Raw genomic sequence first — 23004 nt, forward strand, 5'->3', positions numbered from 1 at the left:
GCCCAAGGTCACCCAGTAGATGACAGAGCCGAGACCTGAATCCAGGTCTGCTGAGGCCATAACCTGGGTGTGAGCTGCATATTCCAGGGTCCTCATTGAAATGTTTGACAAACAACACTGGAGTCAAGGATGGGCCAGCATGTGCAAAGGCTGTGTGGCTTTTATACATGAGTCTGTGGATACAAATAGTAATTCCAGTAGGGGATACTTCTAGAGGAGGTCTGTAACAGTCTGTAAAGGGCCAGATGGTCAATATTTTAGGCTTTGTCACAACTACTCAACTCTGCTGTTGTAGCATGGTTGAGGTCCAATAAAGCTTTATTTACCAAATCAGGCAGTGGATGGATTTGCATTACCTGCCCTCTCTGGAGTTGGCCAACTCTTCATCTACAGTGTCTGCCAACAAAATCAATGGCTACATTAAGTTGGGGGACAGGTAGACCCCGAAGAAGATGGAGTGGAATTTGATGCTGTCTCTGTCAGGATCCCAGAGGGAAACAGATGATATACTCAGAGAGTTAATCAGAGTTTTCTTCAGGACTTCCCACAGAAATGTGCACAGGGATAAAAGAACCAACAGAGGATGATGAGACTAGCTACACTGGGAAGCAGTTCCCAGCCCTAGGCCTGAAGGGACAAATGAAGGAACAGGATAAAGGTTGTCACACTCATGCTCAGGGGGGCCCAGGTGAGTCTCATAACCAAGGCCCTGGTGCAAGCGGCAGAAGGTGTGTGTTGAGGCTGGGAGGGAAGGGTGCGCAGGACTCTGGAAAGAAGTTTAGGATTTCCTTCTGTAAAGACACAGATCAAGGAAGCCTTCCAAACAGAGATGCAAATCTTAAGTACATGATCTTGGGTTAACTATCCACCTCGCTGAGCTTGTATTTCATTTTTTGGAAATGGTGAACTGTGGGTAATGAGGTTCACCTCATGAGTCCACCTGTGCTGCAGAGGAGCAATTTCCCATGAATGCCCATTTCCTGGACTCCCAGGTTGCCCCATCAACACTTGGCACCCTTGGGGGTGCTGTGGCTTCCCTTTCTCAGGTGTCACCATCACAGGCTTGACACTGAGCCATCTAGGACTTCCTTTTATCAAATCCACACACCCTCCTCTTTAAGACCCCCACACTGCTCTGTGCAATTTTGGGTGTTGGAGGCCTGGGAAAGGAAAGTAATTCTGACTCTATAACAGTGATGAAAAGGGCATCTGTATTGTTAGAGGGTTAAAAAAATGCCAGAACTATTCTTTGTAACAAAAATCCTGGCTACTACATTGGTGCTTCCTGGGGAGCAGAGCTGATATTAATTCTGAGTTGTTTGGAATTTGCATGGAAGAACCATCTTCCCTCACCCTTTCTCCCAACAAAAGCTAAAGTAAATGGGGTAGGTTTGTAAAAGATGGAATCTTCCAGGTTCCACATTCAGAGTATTATTCTCTAGCAAGAGATCAGGAACTGACTCCATTTCTGCGGGCATGATGGAACTTCCAGCAAGCAGAGAGAACAGGATGAGAAAGGCAGGGTTCAAAAAATGCAAAATCCACACTGGAAAAAAAACAAACTATTGACACCTCATCAAAAACTTTGGAAAACTTTCTGCATAGGAACAAGCTTTCCTTGTATCAAAGAAGTGGGCGGGAACAGAAAACCCTCCTTGTCTAGGAGTTACTCTGGCCACTCTCCTTGTTACTGCTCAGAGTTACTTGTCTGTCCTGACTGAAAAAGTAGGGGCATCTGAAGCATTCTGGATGAAATCTGGTCCTGAACAGATGGCTGCCCTGTGTTCTGACCCTGGTGAGGCTGTGAGGAGGACGTGAGGTCAGAGCTTGAAAAGCCCATGGTCCAGTTTTCTTCTCAGTCCTTTTGGAACTTGTTGAAAGACTATCAGTGCAAAATGGAAGAGAAACTACTTGTCACTGAAAGCTTTGGAGAAAGACCATACCTCTGCAAGAAAAATAAGCCCTGGGAGAATAAACTTGTAAAACATAATCCATCCCTGGAAAGAGCATGTCCAGGTCCCGGACCGGCCACTAACTGCCCAGGGGCACTTGCTCAATGTCTCTGAACTTCAGCCTCCTTACCTGTGTCTGTAAAATGAGAAGACAATAATATGCCTCTCTCATAGGGGTGTGACAAGGTAACATATGAGACATTGTCATGTAAAACATCTGGCAAAATACCTGGCCCAGTACTGTTTTTCAATATTTATCTCAAAAAAACACTGACATATAACAATTTGTTCATTCAACAGGTATATATTTAGTGGTACTATGTGCCAAGCCCTGCTCTAGCTGCTGGAGGGTCATGCAAAGTCCCTGGCTTCCTGGAGTATGCCATCTAATGGGAGACACAGAAAATGCAAAATACATCTATAGGAAGATAATTACTATCATGTTAGAGAATGGTAAAATAAAGAAAGCGTGGTGGAGAGAGAGGGGAAAAAAGATGGTGGAGTAGGAAGGCCAGGCAGAAAACCTCCTCCCACAAAGACACCAAGGAAGCAACTACAGCAAATAGAACTACACCTGAAAATGACCTGAAGACTGCAGAACAGACCCCCTACACCTGAGGAAGAAGAGAGGACCACACAGAGCAGAATAAACTGGCAGAGCCACGATCAATCGGGACTCCAGCCTTTCCCCCATCCCAGCTCACAGGCGGGAGGAAGAGGAATGGAGTGGGGAGGGGACAGGCACCCAGGGACTCTGCACACCTGGCCCTGGAGACCTGCTCTGGGACCATGAGTCCATATTGCGCTGGGTTCTGGTGCTTAGCAGGACTGGACACAAGGGACAGTTGGAACACTCTGGGAGTCTGAGACTCCAGTCACTTGTGGAGGACAGGCACACACCACTGGTCCCATGGAGACCCAAAGCAGAGGCGATAGTTTAAAAATTTTGCCAGCAATGTGAGGGGTGTCAGAGGGCTGAGGGTTGGATGGAGATCTCTCTGCAGGATAAAGTGCCAGTAGAGAGCCCTCCCTCAGCCCAATGGTTGAGGCACCCTTGGGAGCCCCAAAAGGTCCATCCCCATTGCTGGTAGCTAAGCCCTGAGACACTTCCCTGTGCACGACCAGCATACCAGCCCACATGGCCCAGCAGCATCAGACTTTGCTGTCTGGCAGACAGAGGGAGGCTCTCCCAGCTTTCTCAGCCCTTTCTCACTCCCAACTTGGGAGGTGCCTGCAGGGACCAGTTCCCAGACCTCCTTCCTCCCCGTGGGTGGCCAAGTCTAGTCCTGTGCACCTCGCCACAGCCAGAGGCACCTATGCAATTCACTGCTGCAGCATGCCCTGCCACCACGTGAGTCACCACGCTCTGCCCCAGAGCTGAGCTGCCTGCCCTCATTGCAGGGAATCCCACCATTGTCCCAGGGCAGAAAGGGGGTGGCCCTGCCCACAACTATCCCAGCGGAAGCCAATGCTCTGATCACAAAGGGCCAGTTGATGCAAACTGCAGGTTTCAGCAGACTAAAATAAACCACTGCCAACAGACAGACAGAAAGGTGACCCCACCCATTGCTCACCAACAGCCACTGGGACTCCACAGCAAAGGAGAACCAGACAATGGAGAGGAAAGTGTCCTGAGCTTCTCGGTACCTACTACATAGAGCCATTACTCTCTACACCAAGAAGCACAACAGGTCTGTCTAACACAAAGGGAAAAATACAGAAACCCTGACAAAATGAGGAGGCAGAGGAATGTGTTCCAAACAAAACTACAGGATAAGACACCAGAAAGAGGAATAAATAAAATGGAGATCACAAATCTCTTGATAAATATTTCAAAGTAAAAGTTATAAATATGTTCACTGATCTGCAGAAATGTATTAAAGATCTCAGGGAGGACTTCAGCAAAGAGAAATGAGGTGAAGAATGCAGTAACTGAAATGAGGCATACAATGGATGGAATGAATAATAGATTGCTGCAGTAGAGGAGACAATCAATGAGAGGGAAATTAGGGAACAGAAAAACAATGAAGCTGAGGAACAGAGAGAAGAGATAATCTCTAGAAATGAAAGGATGATAAGAGAGCTGTGTGACCAATCTAAATGAAACAATATTCACATAATAGGGGTACCAGAAGAAGAAGAGAGAGATAAAGAGATAGAAAGTTTCTTTGAAGAAATAATTGTTGAAAATGTCCCCAAACTGGGGAAAGAAATAGACACTCAGGTAATGGAAGTACAGGGAGCTCCTAACAAAAGGAACCCTAGGAAGACAACAGCAAGACATTTAATAATTAAAATGACAAAGATTAAGGATAAGGAGAGAGTATTGAAAGCAGCCAGAGAGAGAAAAAAGCTCACATACAAAGGAAAACCCATCAGGCTATCATCATACCCCTCAGCAGAAACCTTACAGCCACAAAGTAGTGGCATGATATATTTAAGATGAATATCAAACAACAAAAGTAACAAGAGACAAAAAAGGACATTATATAATGATAAAGGGGTCAATCCAACAAGAGAATATAACCATTATAAATACGCACACAACATAGGAGCATCTAAATATGTAAAACAAATACTAACAGAATTAAAGGAGCAAATAGACTGCAACACCTTCGTTTTAGGAAACTTTAACAAACCACTCACATCAATAGGCAGATCAACCAGACAGAAAATAAATAAGGAAACAGAGGCACTGAACAACACATTAGGTCAGATGGACTTAACAGTTATGTGTAGAACATTCCACCCAAAAGCAGCATGATACACATTCTTCTCAAATGCACATGGAACATTCTCCAGAATAGATCACATACTAGGCTACAAAAAGAGCCTGAATAAATTTAAAAAGATCGATATTGTATTAAGTAACTTCTCAGACCACAATGCTATGAATCTAGAAATAAATTACACAAAGAAAACAAAAAAGCCTACAAACACATGGAGGCTGAGAAACATGTTTTTAAATAATTAATGGGTCAATAAACAAATTCAAACAGAAATCAAGCAATACATGGAGATAAATGAAAACAGGTCATAATTTTTGGGACATTATGATGGCAGATCTCACAGGGAAATACATAGCAATACAGGACTACCTTAAGAAACAAGAACAATCCTAAATAAACTATCTAAACTTACAATTAAAGAAACTATAAAAAGAAAAACAAATGAAACCCAAAGTTAGTAGAAGGAGGAACATAATAAAGATCAGAGCCAAAAAAAAAAAATAGAGAATAAAACAATAGAAAGAATCAATGAAACCAGGAGCTGGTTCTTCGAGAATATAAACAAAATAGATAAACTCCTAGCCAAACTTATCAAGAAAAAAAGAGAGTACACACATAAACAGAATCAGAAACAAAGGAGGAATATTCACAACAGATACCACAGAAATACAAAAAAATACTAGAAAATACTATGAACAATTATATGCCAATAAATTGGACAACCTAGAAGAAATGGACAAATTCCTAGAAAAATACAACCTTCCAAGATTAACCCAGGAAGAAGCAGGAAATCTGAACAGACCAATTACCAGCAATGAAATTGAACTGGTAATCAAAAAATTCCCAACAAAGTCCAGGATCCGATGGCTTTATAGCTGAATTCTACCAAACATTTAAAGAAGAGTTAATACCCATGCTTCTTAAAGTATTCCAAAAGGCAGAAGAGGAGGGAATACTTCCAAACTCATTCTATGAGGCCAGCATTACTCTAATATCAGAACCAGACAAAGCCACTACAGAAAAAGAAAATTTTAGACTAGTATCCCTGATGAACAAAGATGCAAAAATCTTCAAAAAAATGTTAACAAATTGAATTAAAGTACATCAAAAGGGTCATCCATCAAGACCAAGGGAGATTTATTCCAGGGACGCAAGGATGGTATGATCTTCAAAAATCCATCAACATCATACATCACATTAACAAAAAGAAGGATAAAAACCACCTGATTATCTCAATGGACACTGAAAAGGCATTTGACAATATTCAACATCCATTCATGATAAAAATTCACAACAAAATGGGTATAGAGGGCACATACTTCAACATAATAAAGGCCATATACGACAAACCCACAGCTAACATCATACTCAATGGAAAAAAGCTGTAAGCTTTTCCTCTAAGATCAGGAACAAGACAAGGATGCCCACTCTCCCCACTCTCATTCCTCACAGTACTGGTGGAGGTCCTGGCCACGGCAATCAGACAAGACAAAGAGATAAAAGGCACCCAAATTGGTAACAAGAAATTAACCTCTCACTATTTGCAGATGACATAATATTATACATAGAAAACCCTAAAGACTCCACCAAAAAACTATTAGCACTAAAACTGGATTCAGCAAAGTTGCAGGATACAAAATTAATACATAGAAATCTGTTGCATTCCTATGTACTAACAATGAACTAGCAGAAAGAGAAATCAGGAAAATAATTCCATTTACAATTACATCCAAAAGAATAAAATACCTAGGAATAAACCTAACCAAGGAGGTGAAGGACCTGTACTCTGAAAACTATAAGACAGTCATGAGAAAAACTAAAGACACAAATAAATGGATATATATGTATGTAGAGAGAGAGAGGGAGAGAAACAAAGAAACAAAGCAGGGTAAGGCTGATAGAACTTCAAGGGATGCTATTTTAGATTTGGCGTCCAGGAAAGATCTCTGAAGAAGTAACATTTAAGCACATGGAAATTGTCTTATATATACCTGGGGGAAGAGTGTTATAGGCAGCGGGAACAGCAAGTACAAAGGCCGTGGGGCAGGAATGGGCTCAGCATACTGTAGGAACAGCCAGGAGCCCAGTAAGGCTGGAGAGCAGGTTGCAAACGCAAAGAGTTACATGAGTGGAGGAGAGGTATTAGGAGATGGTTCATTAGCTGGTGTTTCAAGAAGTTTTGGTGGTTTCATGTGTGTTTATCTTGACTCTGAGATGAAATTGAAAACCTCTTGGGTCAGTGAGGCAGAGCAGTTATGACTGGTCTCTAGTATCAGTTGATCTGGGTGTTAACCAAACTCATGACTTCCTATCATTTGGAAAAGTCTCTTAATCTCTCTAAGCCTCCTTTACCTCCGCTATAAAAGGGAGATCATAATAGTACCTATCTCATTGGATTTGTTTGAAGATTAAATGAGATAATTTGGGAAAAGCACCTGGCATTGAGTAAGTGCTCCCACATGTTAGTTACTGTTATTGAGGCAGCAGGGTCATACTCTACACATTTCCTTTATCAGTCAACAAGTAATTTATTAAGCTCTTACCGTGTGCAAGCTTTATGGTGTATAATCCCATACTTCTGGCATTGTGTTGACCACATAACTCACCTGTTAAACGAATTTTTGTAGACTTACAAAACAGCAATAATTTTCTAACCTAGCAATCCGCTGACAGACAACTCTATTCAGAATCCCAAAACCAGAAAGAAAACAAAACATGTCTGCATTCCCAGAACACCTGTCAGAAAAATTGTGCACTAATGCTATAAACTTAAATCATGGAAAGCTCTTCATTGTCTGCTCATTTTTAAACCCAGTTACATGCTCAGTCAGTCAGGTTTTTCAAGTTATAGAGGATTGGAAGGGACAGTTGCCAAAGGCCAATGCATTTAATGTAGAGAGCAATGGTGCAAAGAAGACAAAATTAAAACTATAAAAAGCAGGGAGATAACTCAAAAAAGGAGTGCAGGAACCTATTCATTCACTCCTTTATTTATTCGACAGTTAATTTCCTGGACAAATATTTATGGGTGACTATTGTAGACTAGGCAGTATTGTTGGGAGCTGGGTATACGGAAGTGGCAAGAACACCATCCTTGCCCTCACAGAGCTTGCAGAGTGGTGGGAGGAGACAGGCAAGCAAACTGTTGTCAATCCAGAGCATTAAGTGGTAGACAGGGTGAGTACCAGGCACTAGAGGGTGCCGGAGAAGCACTGATCAATCTTGAGCCCTCATAGACCATTTCCTGAAAAAATGGGGGGCCATTAGTATGAGGGCACTCAGTTTGGGATTCATCTGTTGACTCAATAACAGTCACCACACTGCAATAATAGGTGCTCAAGTCTGTGATGCTGAGCACATAAGGATAGTCAAGATTCCCTGTATTACATTTTATAAAGCAGGGAATAACATGAAGATTTCCATTCAAAATTATTTTAGTACAACAATCATCAGTTCTAAAATTGATGCATTCTCTGGAAATCTTAGTTGTAATCTTGCCCTTGTGGCATTAACATTTATTTCCTAGTGATATTAGGTCTATGAGGAATTATTGTAAGGCTGTAGTTTTCAGACAGTGTTTCAGGTATACTATATGAGATTTCATTTCATACATAAATATTAAATAAAGTACTTTGGTTTTTTTTTTAACTATGTGGTTATAAGGAAAAGGTTTAGGAAAAATATCCTTAGCTAGGGGAGTCCTATTTGTAATGGTAGCCTTGGCACTATTAATGCTATCATTTCAAATCGAAAACAAGTAAGTCAGTCCACTTGACTATGTTTCATAGCCAAGTAATGGCCAGTTATTCACCTGTCTGGTTTACTCAAAAATGCCATTGATATCAATGAGTGCTATTTGTTGGAGCAGAAGAATGGAAAAAATCTAAAGATCTAAGAGCAGGGAACCAGTTAAATAAAAGATGGCACACCCATAAACGGAATACTATACAGTCATTAAAAAGAATACGGTGCTCATATGGGACATTCTCCAAGATACACTGGAAGGGAAAAAACAGTATCTGAGTGAACAAAAAACCTACATAATTTTTAGTAAATGGAGTGATGCCCAAAATGTTAGTGACAATGGTAGCTGCCAAGCAGAGGTGCTGGTTGACTTGGCTCAGGAGAGGGAAGGAAATTATTTTACACTGATATCCATTGTACCTTTTGAATTTCATATCACCTGCATATATTATAAATCCAAAAACAGATCTAAAACTTTTTTTAAATGAAGAATAAATACAAATTTTCATTAATCCCAAAGGAAACATGTTGGAGTAAGATGGTGGAGCCAACTAAGCAGGTGTCAAATAATGGCAGCTTCAAGGGCTGCTTCCCCTGTGCCCAGGCTCTGTCACTCAGGGGATCATAAGGAGTCACACACCAGCAGTCACAGGAAGATTAGCTCAAAGTTTGGTGTGCTCCATGCTTTAAAAGTGAATTTGAAGGACTTCAACATACATTTCTGCAAAAAAGATACACAAATGGTCAAAGAGCACATGAAAAGTGGCTCAACATCACTAATCATTAGGGAAATGCAAATCAACGGCTCCATGGGATACCACCTCACACCCGTCAGGATGGCTATGATGAAAAGAAGAAATAGAAAACAGAAAATAACAAGTACTGGCGAGGATATGGAGAAAAGGGAAACTTTGTGCACTGTTGGTAGAAATATGAAATGGTGTGGCTGCTGTTGGCAGAAATATAAAATGGTGTGGCTGCTATGGAGAACAGTAACATGGCTCCTTAAAAAATTAAATGTAGAATTACCATAGGATCCAACAATTCTACTTTTTAAGTATATACCCAAAAGTATTGAAAGCAGGCTCTCAAAGAATATTTGTACACCATGTTCACTGCAGCATTATTCACAGTAGTCAAAGGCAGAAGGAACCCACTTTCACCCATGGACAGATGAACAGATACACAAAGATGTGGCATTTATACACAAAATGGAACATTAATCACCCTTAAAAAGGAAGGAAATTCTGATATGCTACAATATGGATGAAGCTTGAGAACATTATGTTAAGTGACATAAGCCAGTCACAAAAAGACAAATAATGTATGATCCTATTTATATGAGGTATCTGTAGTAGTCAAATTCGCAGAAACTAGAATGGTGGTTGGCAGGTGCTAGGAGGAGGAGGAAGGAAGGGTGTGTGATTATTTAATGGGTACTGAGTTTCAGTTCTGCAAAAGGAAAAGAGTTCTGGGGATAGATGGTGGGGATGGCTGCACAACAGTGTGTGTTTAGTGCCATTGAGCTGTACACTTAAAAAGGGTTAAGTTGGTGATGTTTATGTTATATGCATGTTACCACAATAAAAGTAAATTTTTGAAAATGTGAATTTGAATATATCCAGACACTACACTTGCCAATTCCTCAACAAATTTGTTACATTTTGCAGCCAGTTTCACACATCTACCTTAAAAAACGGTTTCACACATTGCCTTAGCTGCCTGGCCCCATATTCATTCCAACTTGTGAGCCTTAGAAAATCCATTTAACCTTTTTGACCATCAAATTTTCTCCTAGGAACAATAATCTCCATCCTCCTGGGATAATGGATGGAGGAGTAGATGAGCTATGTGTGCAAGCATTTATAAACCCAGTCAGATGCTGTGATGTGCTGCATTCACCCCCAGAACAGATCAAAGAGTGCTTCACTGTGTGGGTTAGTAACATCGTCACATCCCCTCCACACCTGAGCTGGAGAAAAGGTGACAGGACAAGTATAGGAAAATTAAAATCACACAATCCATGGGTTTGTTTGTTTTTTCCCCTTAAAATATTATCAGTATTGTGGGGGTGGGGGTGGGGGTGGAGGTAGAGAATAATACACAGCTTTGAGACATGCCACACTTGATGTAGAAAACTTGGTTCTCAGACATCATTCTTTTTCTGAAAGTGGTATAACCTTTAGTGTCTTTTCCTTATAGTTAGATTTGTTCCTTATAATTAAATGTAATAATTTAACAAATACCACTTTAGCAGCAATGAAAGGGGAAACTGAGACACAAATCACATAGATGTGATTTCTGCCATTCAAGAGCTCACCCACAGCCTTGATTCTTCACGTGATCATTCTACTTAGTATTCTCTCCCTTGGCAGGTACCATGTTCAATCCCTCTCCTGTTTTGTGTATTAGTCCCAAAGAAAGGAGCATTTTTTCTAAGGGTCTTTCTTCCTTCCTTCCTCCCTCCCTCCATCTGTCCTTCCATCCCTCCATTCCTTCCTTCCTTTCAACTATTATTTTTTGAGCATCTGCTGTGAGTCAGATGCCATCTAGATGTGGAGCAAACTGAGGCTAATAAGACAAAGTCCTTGACATTGTGCCTGTAACATCCTGGTCAGGAAGGTTTCCTTCCTAGCCAAAACTCTATGTGCCTTAGTTTCATACTCTGAACAAAAAAATCTGTTTTTGAATCTCATCCTTGAAGAAGCTAGATTATATAAATCTACCAATACCCTGGGCCATTGCTTGAATCTGACCTATGAAACAAGCAACAAAAATATTTTGACTTTATAGATAATACCTTACATATATTTACAGTATGCCTTTTTTATGCTCAGCTCCAGGTATCTCAAGACTTCTGTGATTTAGAGAGGAGAAAATCATCTACATGTGATAGATATGGAAAATAGGTTCTTAAAAAATCAAGTGACAGATCTCTGTAGGATTGTCAACTTGAGGACATGTGTCAAGAAGTATCCCACAGGAGTTCTATTACTGAATTTTTTGTCAACAGATTGTTTAAGTGGTTTTTATAAATGATTCAAAATATATCTGAGTGGCTGGAACAAGAAGCAAAAATAGCCTTTAAAATAACCTTGACAGCTTTTTCTGCTGACAAACATGGGGGGAGATGATGATGAACATTCTCAAAACTGTAGGTCCTTCCCCACAAGGGAAGTGGATTGTGTGAAGGTTTGACCCCAGCTGCTGTCTAAGAGGTTCCTATTCAAAGATGCTAGTATTTTGAACTCTGAGAGAGAAGAAAAAGCCTGGGAGATGAAGACTGGTCCACACGTTATAACTTTGGTTTTATGATGAAAAATTAAAATATGTAAGTTGAAATGATCACTTAAAAAAAACCTAAGGTGTCCCAGCCTGCCAGGTCCAAACCCGCCCTTCATGGTCCTGTTTGTGATGCTGGAGCTGGACCTTGGACATTTCACCTGTACCAGGCGGTGCCATGTGGGCCTTTGTCCCCAAACGCGCTGTAGGAGCACCGCAGTGGGAAGTAACTTGTCTTACTGCTTCTGTTTTTCCTTTCTTCTTGTTCTTGCATCACGTTGGGCATCCTGTGGCACTCACCTCTATGAGTTCAGCAGTCCCCTTACAGGTGGTTTCCAGAAAGTTCTGCCAGAGCCCCGGTCAGCTTCCTAGAAAGTACAATGCCCCCACCAGCAGCTTGCTGATGAGTTGGCCCCAACTGGACCCCAAAGGGTGGCTCATACTGAGTTTTATTGATGCCTCACTAACTTCTCTGCTAGCCAGAGGGCTATAGCCATGCTCTCTTCAGTAAGGCCTGAATCTCAGTTTGGCGGCAAGAAGTCCCTCTTCCAAATTTGTTTTTTCCTTGGGTATCTCTCTCCTTGTATCCTCTGTTCCTATCATTGTGGGAGTTTCTTAAACTCTTACAGTAATAAATCCCCTGTTACTAGTTAATAATTATTTACATTAAACTTTCCCTGTTACTGTGTGATTTCTTTTTCTTCACTGGACCTTGATTAATACACTGATATCCAACAGAAATGTATATTTATGTTCACCAAAAGCTCTGTACAAGACACTTCATACTAGCATTATTCATAATAGCAAAATGTCTATTACTAGGAGTGATAAATTGTGGTATATTCATACAAGAGAATGCTGTAGCAGTGAAAATAAAAACTACATATACATGCAACAACACAGATGAACTGACAAATGTAATTCTGAGTGAAAGAAGCAGAAAGAAAAGAGAATACTCTCCATGATTTCATTGACTAATGTCGCCAAACAGGCAAAACTAATTAGAAAGTAAAGCAATTATTCTTGGAGAGGATTAGTGATTGGAAGGGACACAAGGAGCTTCTGGTATGTTCTATTTCCTGGCCAGGTTATTGTTACATAACACTGTTTATGCAAATTCGTTGAGCAGTACTTTTGATGTTTATATTTAAAAAATTAAGCTGAAAATATTACATGTTTATTGAATATGTAGATAATCTGTTTATATGCTGAGATTGAGAGGTTTATGAGGATATGTTGGAAGATGTCAAACAGTTGGAAAATTTAAGGTACATGGGAGATTGCGGCTACACATATACAGACATATACATATATGCTCAGTTTCATATGGTAATGGTTGAAGTTAGAGATGATCTCATCAAGAGAAAGTGTTCAGGTCAATAAGACCAGGGGATAAATGATGGAACTTTGGAAGGAGAACTCAAGTGGGCAGAGGAGGAAAAGCCCACAAAGAAAGCTGAAAAAGTTTAAGTCAGAGGAGATACCAGAAGAGTCGTGCTGTACAAGCAGAGGGACAAGAGAATGTCAGGAAGACGGAAATTTTATTGTCAAAAGACATTGAGAGATCAAGAAAGATGAGACTGTGTTACACGATTTTGATAATTAACAGGTCATTTGGACTCTAAATGAGACATTTTGAATAATCTGGCTTTGATCAGAGCAAAAGGCAGAGATTATGGGTACACATTACTCTTTAAAGATATTTGGTGGTAAAGTGAAGGAGAAAGAAAGTTTGGGCATGGTTTAGGCCACAGGGAAGGAAGAGCCTAAGGACGGCGGGTTGGCACGTAGTCCCCTGAGACAATGGGAGCGGTGGGATGCCACCTCCGCAGTCAACCAGCTAATAGGCGTCTGCTCCTCAAAGTGTGGTCCACAGAGCAGCTGCGTCAGCATCACCTGGGGCCTTGCTGCAAACGCAGAACCTCAGCGCGGGTCTAATCAGAATCTCCATCTTCATGAGATCCCCATAGCTTTTAACACTCACAGCTATCAGGCCAGACAGACGCTACGATGAGACTGAGGCTCAAATAAGCTGCTGAACTGATTAGAGCTGAGCCAAGATTCATTTCCTGAACTTGCTCAGACCAATGTTGTTTTCAGAAATTCAGAGGAATTTCTACTTTCAATTTAACAGAATTGTTTGGGATGCTAGAACCCCTCCAACGACTGAGCTCAGGATAGTTCCGTGCCTACAGATACGAGCCCGTTAAGTTGGTGGCGTGAGACCAGCACTGCCCCCCGGAATCCACGGCAGCGTTGGAACTTCACTTCCCAGCAAGCCCCGCGCCAGGTGACGTCAGCGAGAGACCTGACAGACACCTCGCCCTGTCTGCTGCCCGAGCTGTCAGGCAGAGGCGGGACACCACACGCTTGACGTCAGGGCGCACAGCATCCTGGGATGTGGAGTCTGGCCGGGACTCGGACGCCCCCTCGAATGAATGGGGCCGGGTTGCCTGCGAACTACAGCTCCTGGGCCCGCGGCTTCGGTGGCGCCGCGCGGTAAGTGGAGACCGCGGCGGCCCCCGGGGACAGCGGCGCGCGGGTACGCTGGCAATGCGCTGTGCCGCGGAGGAGGCGGCGGCCCGGTTTCCAGGGATAGCGGTGTAGGCGGGCGCTTCCTCGGCGCGCTCGCTCCCCTTCCCTGCACCGATGCACCCGGCCTTCGCGGTGGGCCTGGTTTTCTCAGGCTGCTGCAGTAACGTGATCTTCCTAGAGCTTTTGGCCCGGTGAGTGACCTCTGCGGGCCGCACCCGGGATTCTGGGGCTGCCCTGAGGAAGTCGGAGGAGGAGCGCCCCCGAGCGCCGTTCCCGGGGCGCGCCCCACTCCACGCGGGGCCCGGGGTGGGTCGGCCTGAGCCCCGGGTCGGCTCTGGGCTGCCTGGGATGCTGCGGAGCCGGGACTCGGTCATCCAGCGCGCCTCCGCTCTCCCGCCTGTCACAGCATCTCTCAAGGGGGACACTCGGGGTTTTGCTGTTGTCACCCCTTTTTCATACCCTGGCGGATTGAAGCCTGGAGAGTTTTCCACGTGACCGGACCGAGGTCGGCCGGGAGGTTGTGGCAGAACCCAAGGTTCCTCCAGCTCTTTTCTGGATCCTGTTAATGCCACATGTTTGACTTGAGTAATGCTTTGTTTACACGCTGCAAAGAAAGTTTCATTTCTATAAAAGTGGACCGCAAAGCATTTGTTTTATTGGCCTTAGAGACAGTTATGACTATTTTGCCCAAACATACCTCTGAGTGATGTAGTAGAAAGAATTCTTATTTATGCCGAGGTCGGTCCAGTTGGCCTGATAAGAGCATTTCCAGTTTTAAGATACTATAGTCTTTAAGTTGGGAAACACGTGTTTTGAGGCATAGTTTTACAAATTACGAATGGCCATGACACTTTCCCAAAGGGAAACTAAGTTGTACTGAGGTGGCATGCAAATAATGTTGAGTAATAGTGCAAAGTTCAGTAGGTAGAAGCTGTTACATAGAAAAGACAACAACGGTTGGGCTGAAAAAGACTAAGGACTAAAAATCTCAAAGATAGGAATTTCAGTCTTGTCTCTCTGGCTATGTGAACTTTTCAAGCCATTTTGCTTCTCTGGGCCTCCTTTATCTGGCTTTAAAATAACTATGGTTGTAGCTCCATGCTTCTGAATTTACACATTATCTCTATTGCCCATCAAAGCAATCTTGTGTACAAATTAAATCAAGAATTATAATCTCTGTATTACTGAAAATGAAACAGGTTCCCAAGAATTTAGGTGGTGGTTTACTACTTAATGGTAAAGCCAGAACTGGAATCCAGAATATCTGAACTTCAGTGTGATACCTTTTTCAACCTCCCTGTTACTTTTGAACTTGAGCGGCCCATTGATTTTTGGTCACCCAGATTTTGGTCAATTCCTCATGTGGTGCCAACCACAAATGTGTTTTATTTTCATTGATTAAGTCATTGTGAAGCAATCAGTTTACTTAAGATGTGGGGTTAATTTTTGCCATTGTGGAGCTTGAAATTTTATGATGCAGGAAGTGTTAAAAAAGATCTGTAGTTCATCATCCTTGGGAGTAGGTGGTGAGGGATATAAAAATGAAAAAGCAAAATGCATCTGGGGATAAAAGCCTGGCACATTTCAAAGGAAGGTCACTTTGGAAATTGATTTAAAATTTTTAAAAATTATAAAATCAGGCCAGCCACAGAAATGAAGATCAGAGAATAATAGTGTAAGATTTGTGTTAAATATGCCGTTAAATTAAATCTTGTCAAAGGCTTTATGATGTCAGAATATGCTAGCAACTGAAGGCCCTCATTTCTGGTTATGAGCCATGGACTAAATTACTTGATCTTCCCAAGGCTGTTCTCTGAACTGTAAAAGGCAGGAGGATGGCATCACCGGCCTTGCAGGGCTTGTGAAGGATGAAATGAGATGCACGCGTAAAGCCTGAAGCAGGTGGAGTTGGCATCCTCTACCAACTTATGTTTCAGTTCTGGTATAACTTGTTTTTTGAGCTGTTCGTGAAAAGTTGTGAATAAATCTAACTTCACAGTTTTTGTGCATTATAGGAGCTTCTCTTTAGTACACTTTGAATAATTTGTAAATACATCATCAAATCATCACTCCCTATTTGTCTTTCTTGTAAATCTGGAGTTTTGCATACAACAGTGGGTTCTCCCAAGATGGTGAGGGGTACATTTATTAATTTAATGAATGGTAAGCCATAGTGAATAGCAGCTTTTTCCTGATTTGCTTCGGTGACTTATGACTTATGTTGCAGATCAATAAAATATGAGCTGGTAGGGCCAGATGCTCTTGAAGGTTCTTTGTAGATTTGGCCTTTTCATAATTTATGACTTTATCTTGAGACAGTGCAGTGGAAAGCTCATAAATGTAGAGTAGGAATTGTGTTTCTTGTATGACTTCCTTGGGACCATTTCATGCCCTAATAAGGGGCAAGCAGAGCACTAAGTACAAATGAAAATACTGGCATGACTTGTAGGGAGAAGCCAAGATTTTTAACCATTTCCCCCAAATTTAGGTCTTTCTTTCTGATTTTCATACCTATAATTAGGTCCCGTAATAAAATATGAAGCACCATGCGGTGACTAGAGCAGAGGCGAAGTAATGAACTAGTGCTTTGATCTCCCTCCTGGAAGAGCTTACATTCTACCTTGGAAACAAGGTATGCACAGATCAGCTAATTGAATAGGCAAGGTATGTGCATCTTACACAGTCTGAGACATTTTCTTTTTCCCTGTTTATTTTCAATCAGGTGCGTAATATTGAATCAAATAAAGAACTTTCCTAACTGCAGAATAAGAAATACAAAAGGCATAAGCTATCTGCCCAATTCTTTCCCTTCAAAGTTGCTTTTTTAAAAGTAAAAATTTGGATTCTTAGCAGAGAGAATTTGAAGTAAGAGAAATATAGCAGTTAGTGTTATAATTCCTGAAGATAAAGTTCAAGAAAAGAAGTGATTGAGGGAAAAGGACCTAAGTTTTTACTCTGAAGTTTTAAAATGAATTATTCAAACTGAAATAAATAGTTTCATTGGTAGCTATACAACAGTGGGTTCCTAAAAAGCTCTGTAAAGTTGAGGTTTCAAAAATTGAATTATATGAGTACATTAGGGAGATTTTAAAATCCTATGGAAATAAAAGACAAAGTAAATCAGAGATAGGGGAGGAGGAACTAGGGATTGACTCCTAATGTATATGGAATTTCTTTGGAGGTATCCTAAAATTAAATACTGATAATGGCTGCATAACTCTCTACTAAAACCACTGAATTGTTAAAAATAATAACAATAATAAGAAGAAAGAGGTCTAAAAGCACCGTTTATTTGCCATGTGGCCCTGGGAGACTTGCCTTATAGCCCTCAGTGTCTTTAGCAATAAATGGGCATAATAATATCTACCTCCACAAAATAAAGATGAAATTGAAGATTATTATGATGCTTTAAAAAAAAAAATCCTGTGAAGAATGCACTTGCAACATGAATCATGTTTTGAAATAAATTGTTTTTCATCTTGTCTACAATCCTAGTATTCTAGATCATTCTTGTTTCCTGTGAGGCACACCTATGTTCATTCAATCGCTTCAATGATGGCCAGCCACTGGGCCCAGAGAGTGGGGGCATGAAGATGAACAGGACGTGGACAGTCCTTAGCCATCTCTGTGTGGCACTGGGTTCTTACTGTTGCATTGTCAGTATAGTGTGGTCACCTTAAGGGCACAGGCATCATGTCTCAATCCTATCGGCCCTCACAGCTAACACCTAACTTTACACATAATGGGTTCTTGATTATTGTTGTTTAATTGGCCTAAGCATTTGGTAAAGAGAAAATGGAGGGAAAGGAAGGAAGCTTAGTGAACCCCTTTTGGGCTAAGTTTTGTGCTTGGCACTGTATTTAATTTATCATTGGATCCTGTCTACAATGTTAAGAATTTATCACTTCTATTTTATAGGTGAGAAAAATTGGTCAATATAAATATCTTTAAAAGGGTTATTACAAGTGAAGACTTTCCAATACGCAAGATCCTAGTGGAACTAGTCTTGGCCTTTTTCACTTCCTGGCAAACACTGTGTTGTGCTTTTCAGGAAATGGCTTGTTTACTGTACAATTAACCAGTGAGATAGGCACTAATACTGTTCCCATTTTAAAGATAAGAAAGCTAGGCTTAAATAGGGTAATTAACTTTTCACTGTCACACAGTAAGTGACAGATCCTGCATGTCATTGTGTACTTTTTTTTTATTAAGGTATCATTGATACACAGTCTTATGAAGGTTTCACATGAAAAACAATGTAGTTACTACATTCACCCATATTATCGAGTGTCATTGTGTACTTTTAACCAGAGGAGTACAGCCGTTCCAAACCTTGTGACAGCACCTAAGAATTACCTGTGCATCCTTAACGCCCCCTCTCCCCCACCTCCTGGCCCTTTCCCCAGACCTACACTAGTGGTTGTCAGCTTTGGCTGCACGTTAGAGAATCAAGTAGGAAGCTTTCAAAATTATAGATTCCATGATGCTACTCCAGAGACCAATCCAGTTGGAACTGGGAGGGCGAGGCTCCTCAGGCATGTGGGTTTTTAAAGAGCAGCCTAGCCAGTGTTGAAAAGCAGTGTGCCAGGAATTATCTAGGCCTGAAGTGCCTTCTGCTACTCATATTTAGGCTAATGGTTTTAATTAGCACCTTGGATGAGGTAAATGTCTTCCAAGATTACTTATGGATCCTTGCGATGGTTAGCTCAGTCCTTTGAACATAAGAAGTGCTAAAGAGATTGTTGAAATGAATATAAAGTGGTTTTCAAGGAAACCTTCATAGGCAGTGGAGCCTACAGGGTAGCAACAGTCCTGCCTCAGATGGTAAGCCGAGCTCTGTACAAGAATGGCTTATGCTTGGAGTTGCGTCTTTCTGTGCCTGGTGGGTATATTTAAGAATTCGTATACTTGGCATTGCTGTTTAATATTAATACTGACAATGGAGAATGGAGTTGTTTTTAATAAAGAGCATTATACTAATATATAATAATATAGTCAAATCTCCTAATCACTAGCTTTGGGTAAATAAATGTCTTTGATCAAGATGAAAATACAGAGTATGAAGGCCTGAAAATATGGGTAATATGGGAAATCTGGAAGCTTTAGGAAAACAAAGACAACTGCTCACTTTGTACTTCTTCCAGTGACTCAGCAGAACCTAATGGACGGCAGGCCCAAGAAAACCACAGGTATTTTAAGTAACTAATTTTCACAGAGTGCTTCAGGAAAGATGTCAGAAGGAATTTGTCTGTCTTGTGAATTTGTTCCTCCTAACGTCACTGTGGAAGATCCCCAAACCCTTACGTAGATCCTCAAGAGGTCTGATTGAATTCCACCAGCATTTGTTGTGTGCCTAATACGTTTGTGTTAAGGGTTGTGGGGAACACTAGATAGTAATAATGTTCCTCAGTCTTTGCTTCATTATTGCTCCTTACCCCTCACCCCCACCAAAGACTCTTTTTAGATATTTTTTCCCCAATTATCCCTCCATAGATACATTATTTTCTAGTTTATGTACTGTATGTATTTCTTTATTTGATACTTCAAAAAAGAATGAGATCCTGCCACCCCACAATCCAGTTACTGCCTCTGTTGGGGCACTGTCTAAGGTAACATCATAAGCAGTGGGTGCACAGTCTTACCCTGACAGTAGTCATGGTGATTCCTGGTTGGGGGATATGTACACATTCCTGGACACCTGAGTGTATTTCTGTGCTTGGGCTTTTGCCCCTTATACTGATTAGAATCCTGACTGAGGATCCTGACTAAAGCCCTCTTAGTTAAGTGAGGCTCAATGCTAGTAACATGACCAACTTCCTACAGTTTACTAGAAAAATTGTATCCTAGTACTAGGAACAAGTGTATCCAGAATAATTTTTTTTGAGTATGTGTGTGTTATTTTTAAAGTATAGTTGACATGCAATATTAGTTTCAGGTGTACAACATATCTGACAATTACGTATGTTATGAAGGCTCACCATCTATAACTACAAAGTTATTACATACGTATTGGCTATATTCCCTATGCTGCACTTACCAACCCTGTGACTTATTTATTTTATAACTGAAAGTTTTTCCTTCTTTATCCCCTTCACCTAGTCCACCCATCCTCCGTTCCCCTCCCTTATGGCAGTCATCAGTTTGTTCTCTGTATTTATTAATCTATTTGGTTTTTGTTAGTTTTATAATTCCACATATGAGAGAAATCGTATAGTATTTGTCTTTCTTTGTCTGACTTACTCTACTTTGCATAAGTGACGAAGTCCATCCATGGGTTACAAGGGACAAGATTTCATTCTTTTTTATGGCTGAGTAATATTTCATTGTATACCACATCTTTATCTATTCATCTGTTGATGACACTAAGGTTGCTTCTGTATTTTGGGATTGTAAATGCTGCAGTAAATGTAGGAGTGCATATATCTTTTTAAATTAGTGTTCTTGTTTTCTTTGGGTAAATTCCCAGAAGTGGAATTACTGGGTCTTATGGTATCTCTATTTTTAACTTTTTGAGGAATTTCCATACTGTTGTCCATAGTGTCTGCTCCATTTTACATTCCCTTTTCCCCACATCCTTGCCAAAATTTATTTCTTGTCTTTTTGAGGATAGCCATCCTGACAAGTGTGAGGTGATATCTCATTGTGGTTTTGATGTACATTTCCTGATGAAAAGTGAAGTGATTCTTACTCATGGCCTGCTATACCTAGAGAAGAATGAAATAAGAAAGCTTGACATTTTTTCTCTGTGAAGTATATTGATAATTGTGTGTGATCAATGAGTTATGAAACCTGAAATAAGAACAGCAGCTAATAGAAATCTATCTGCCCCATTAGTCTGAACTGTCAATACAAAGTCTCAGTGCCCTTTATCTCAGTGTTTTGTACCTTTTTTTCTCTTTGTTATTTACTGCATAGGAAGCATCCAGGATGTGGGAACATTGTGACATTCGCACAATTTTTATTTATTGCTGTGGAAGGCTTCCTCTTGGAAACTGATTTGGGAAGGAAGCGGCCAGCTATCCCAATAAGGTATGGCGCATCGAAATCTCTTTTAACTTTCGTTTTTTAAAAAAAGTGAGGAGCTTTTCTGGGACCTATATAAAGGAGTATGAGTATCCTTTTATAAGAGCTATAGATATCAAAGATATCAGTAAAATAATAGTTCATTTTCTGAATTTAATATGTTGTGAAACTCCAGAGAGCATATTTTTAGAATAAAATTCCTGCTACAATACTTAAAATAACTAGTGGAGACAACTCTGTGTGTGTGTGTGTGTGTGTGTGTGTGTGTGTGTGTGTGTTTATATGTGGTCAGTTAAAGGCCTAGTTTGACCACAATTTTTGAAAATAGTTTTGTATGCTGTCCTCATGTTGGTGAAGTTATTAGATATGCTGAGTGGTGTTGTTCCTTTATAAAAATGAATGGCTTTTGGAAATAAAAAGAGATGGTGGCTACACAACATTGCAAATGTACTAAATGTCACTGAATTGTTCTCTTTTAAATGGCTCTCTTTCTGTTACATGAATTTCACCTCAAAAGAAAATGGATAGCAAGCAAAGGCAAAATTGTTGATTTCAGACGTCCATCCTTTAGTCCAAATTTGCATGGGGCCCAAATAGAAAACAGGGCAGTTCTTATAATAAACAATGTATTGAACTCTCAGCATTGTTGTTGTGAGAAGACTTGAAATAAAAGTATAAACTATCCACATGTATTTAGTAGGATAGTGTCACTTCATCTGAAAGGGACATTCTGGTGCGAAGAGATCCCAGGACTGGATAAGGCTCATCCTTGTTGGTGTCCTTTTGCAGCATTCCTGAGTGACGTGCTGTAGAAAATCTGGCTGAATTTTGTTCTTAATATTGTATTTTTCACTTGCCCAATGCGATGTTAAATGTTCTGAATACTTGGGTTTGCTTTCATTGGCTTTAGTACCTGCATAAAGCTTTCTGCTCCCAAGAGCAGCATTTACATCCCAGGAGCTCCAGCACTTTTTGACTCCACCAGCCCTTTCCTTCTTCCTCGCACCGTCCCTTCCCATCCTGGCTGTCACCAGCACAGTTCAGGAGCTTACTCACTCTCACTCTAACTTGTGTAATAGTATCCTAGCTGGCTGACCTCCTGCCTCCCACCGCTTCATCCCTCCATTTCAAATTCCACAATACCGTGTGACCCCCTCTCATAAGCGCTCAGGGGTCACTCCCTAACCTGCCCTTTGAGGCACCCTGGGATGCTGCCCTCATAACCAGACCCCATGTGTGTCCCATTTGGGCTGTTTTATTTTCTACCTGGGAAACCATAATCAAAATCTTTCTTGTGTCATTCATCCCCATGAGCTATTTCTAAGCAGTGCTGTGTAGGCAGCAATGTGGAATAGCTGGAATTAATTATCCTGAAAAACCTTGATGAACTCTGTTCTCTGAAAGACATCTTTTCAAGACAGGATGAAGAAAATTTGCAAGAAACCTTGTGAAGTCACCAACAGTATATTATTTAGAAGCTGTGAAACAGCTGTTGTCAGAAATTTTGCATGTGTGTAGGACTGTGTTCTGCATCCACTGTAAAGCTGCTCAAACTTTCTTTCTAGATCATGTTAATTAATCCCTGATGTGGCTGCCTGTGAGGCCGTATTGCTCTGTACCTAAGCAGCAGTGCAAAATAGGTTCTTGTCAGGGAAGATAACTTGAGACTCAGTGCTGTCACATCCTTCAAATGTATGAAAGGGCGGGTGGGGCATCTGTGCTCAAGATTTTTCAACATT

General features: G+C 41.0%; 1 protein-coding gene across 4 annotated transcripts in view; it reads left to right on the plus strand.

The window, feature by feature from the left end:
* Positions 1–23004, plus strand: part of SLC35B4 (solute carrier family 35 member B4) — a 55399-nt gene that overhangs the window by 9053 nt on the left and 23342 nt on the right. For 2 of the 4 annotated variants that reach the window (XM_073238442.1, XM_073238441.1), the window contains exons 2-3: positions 13842–14206; positions 21158–21271. In XM_073238442.1, coding sequence (XP_073094543.1) covers positions 14106–14206; positions 21158–21271 — 215 coding nt within the window. In that variant the 5' untranslated portion in view covers positions 13842–14105. Of the gene's footprint in view, positions 1–13688; positions 14434–21157; positions 21272–23004 lie in introns of those variants that run through there. The other 2 variants (XM_073238439.1, XM_073238440.1) reach the window with 2 other exon arrangements.

The sequence above is a fragment of the Manis javanica genome, chromosome 6, assembly GCF_040802235.1.
Source record: "Manis javanica isolate MJ-LG chromosome 6, MJ_LKY, whole genome shotgun sequence".
Classification (NCBI taxonomy): Eukaryota; Metazoa; Chordata; class Mammalia; order Pholidota; family Manidae; genus Manis; species Manis javanica.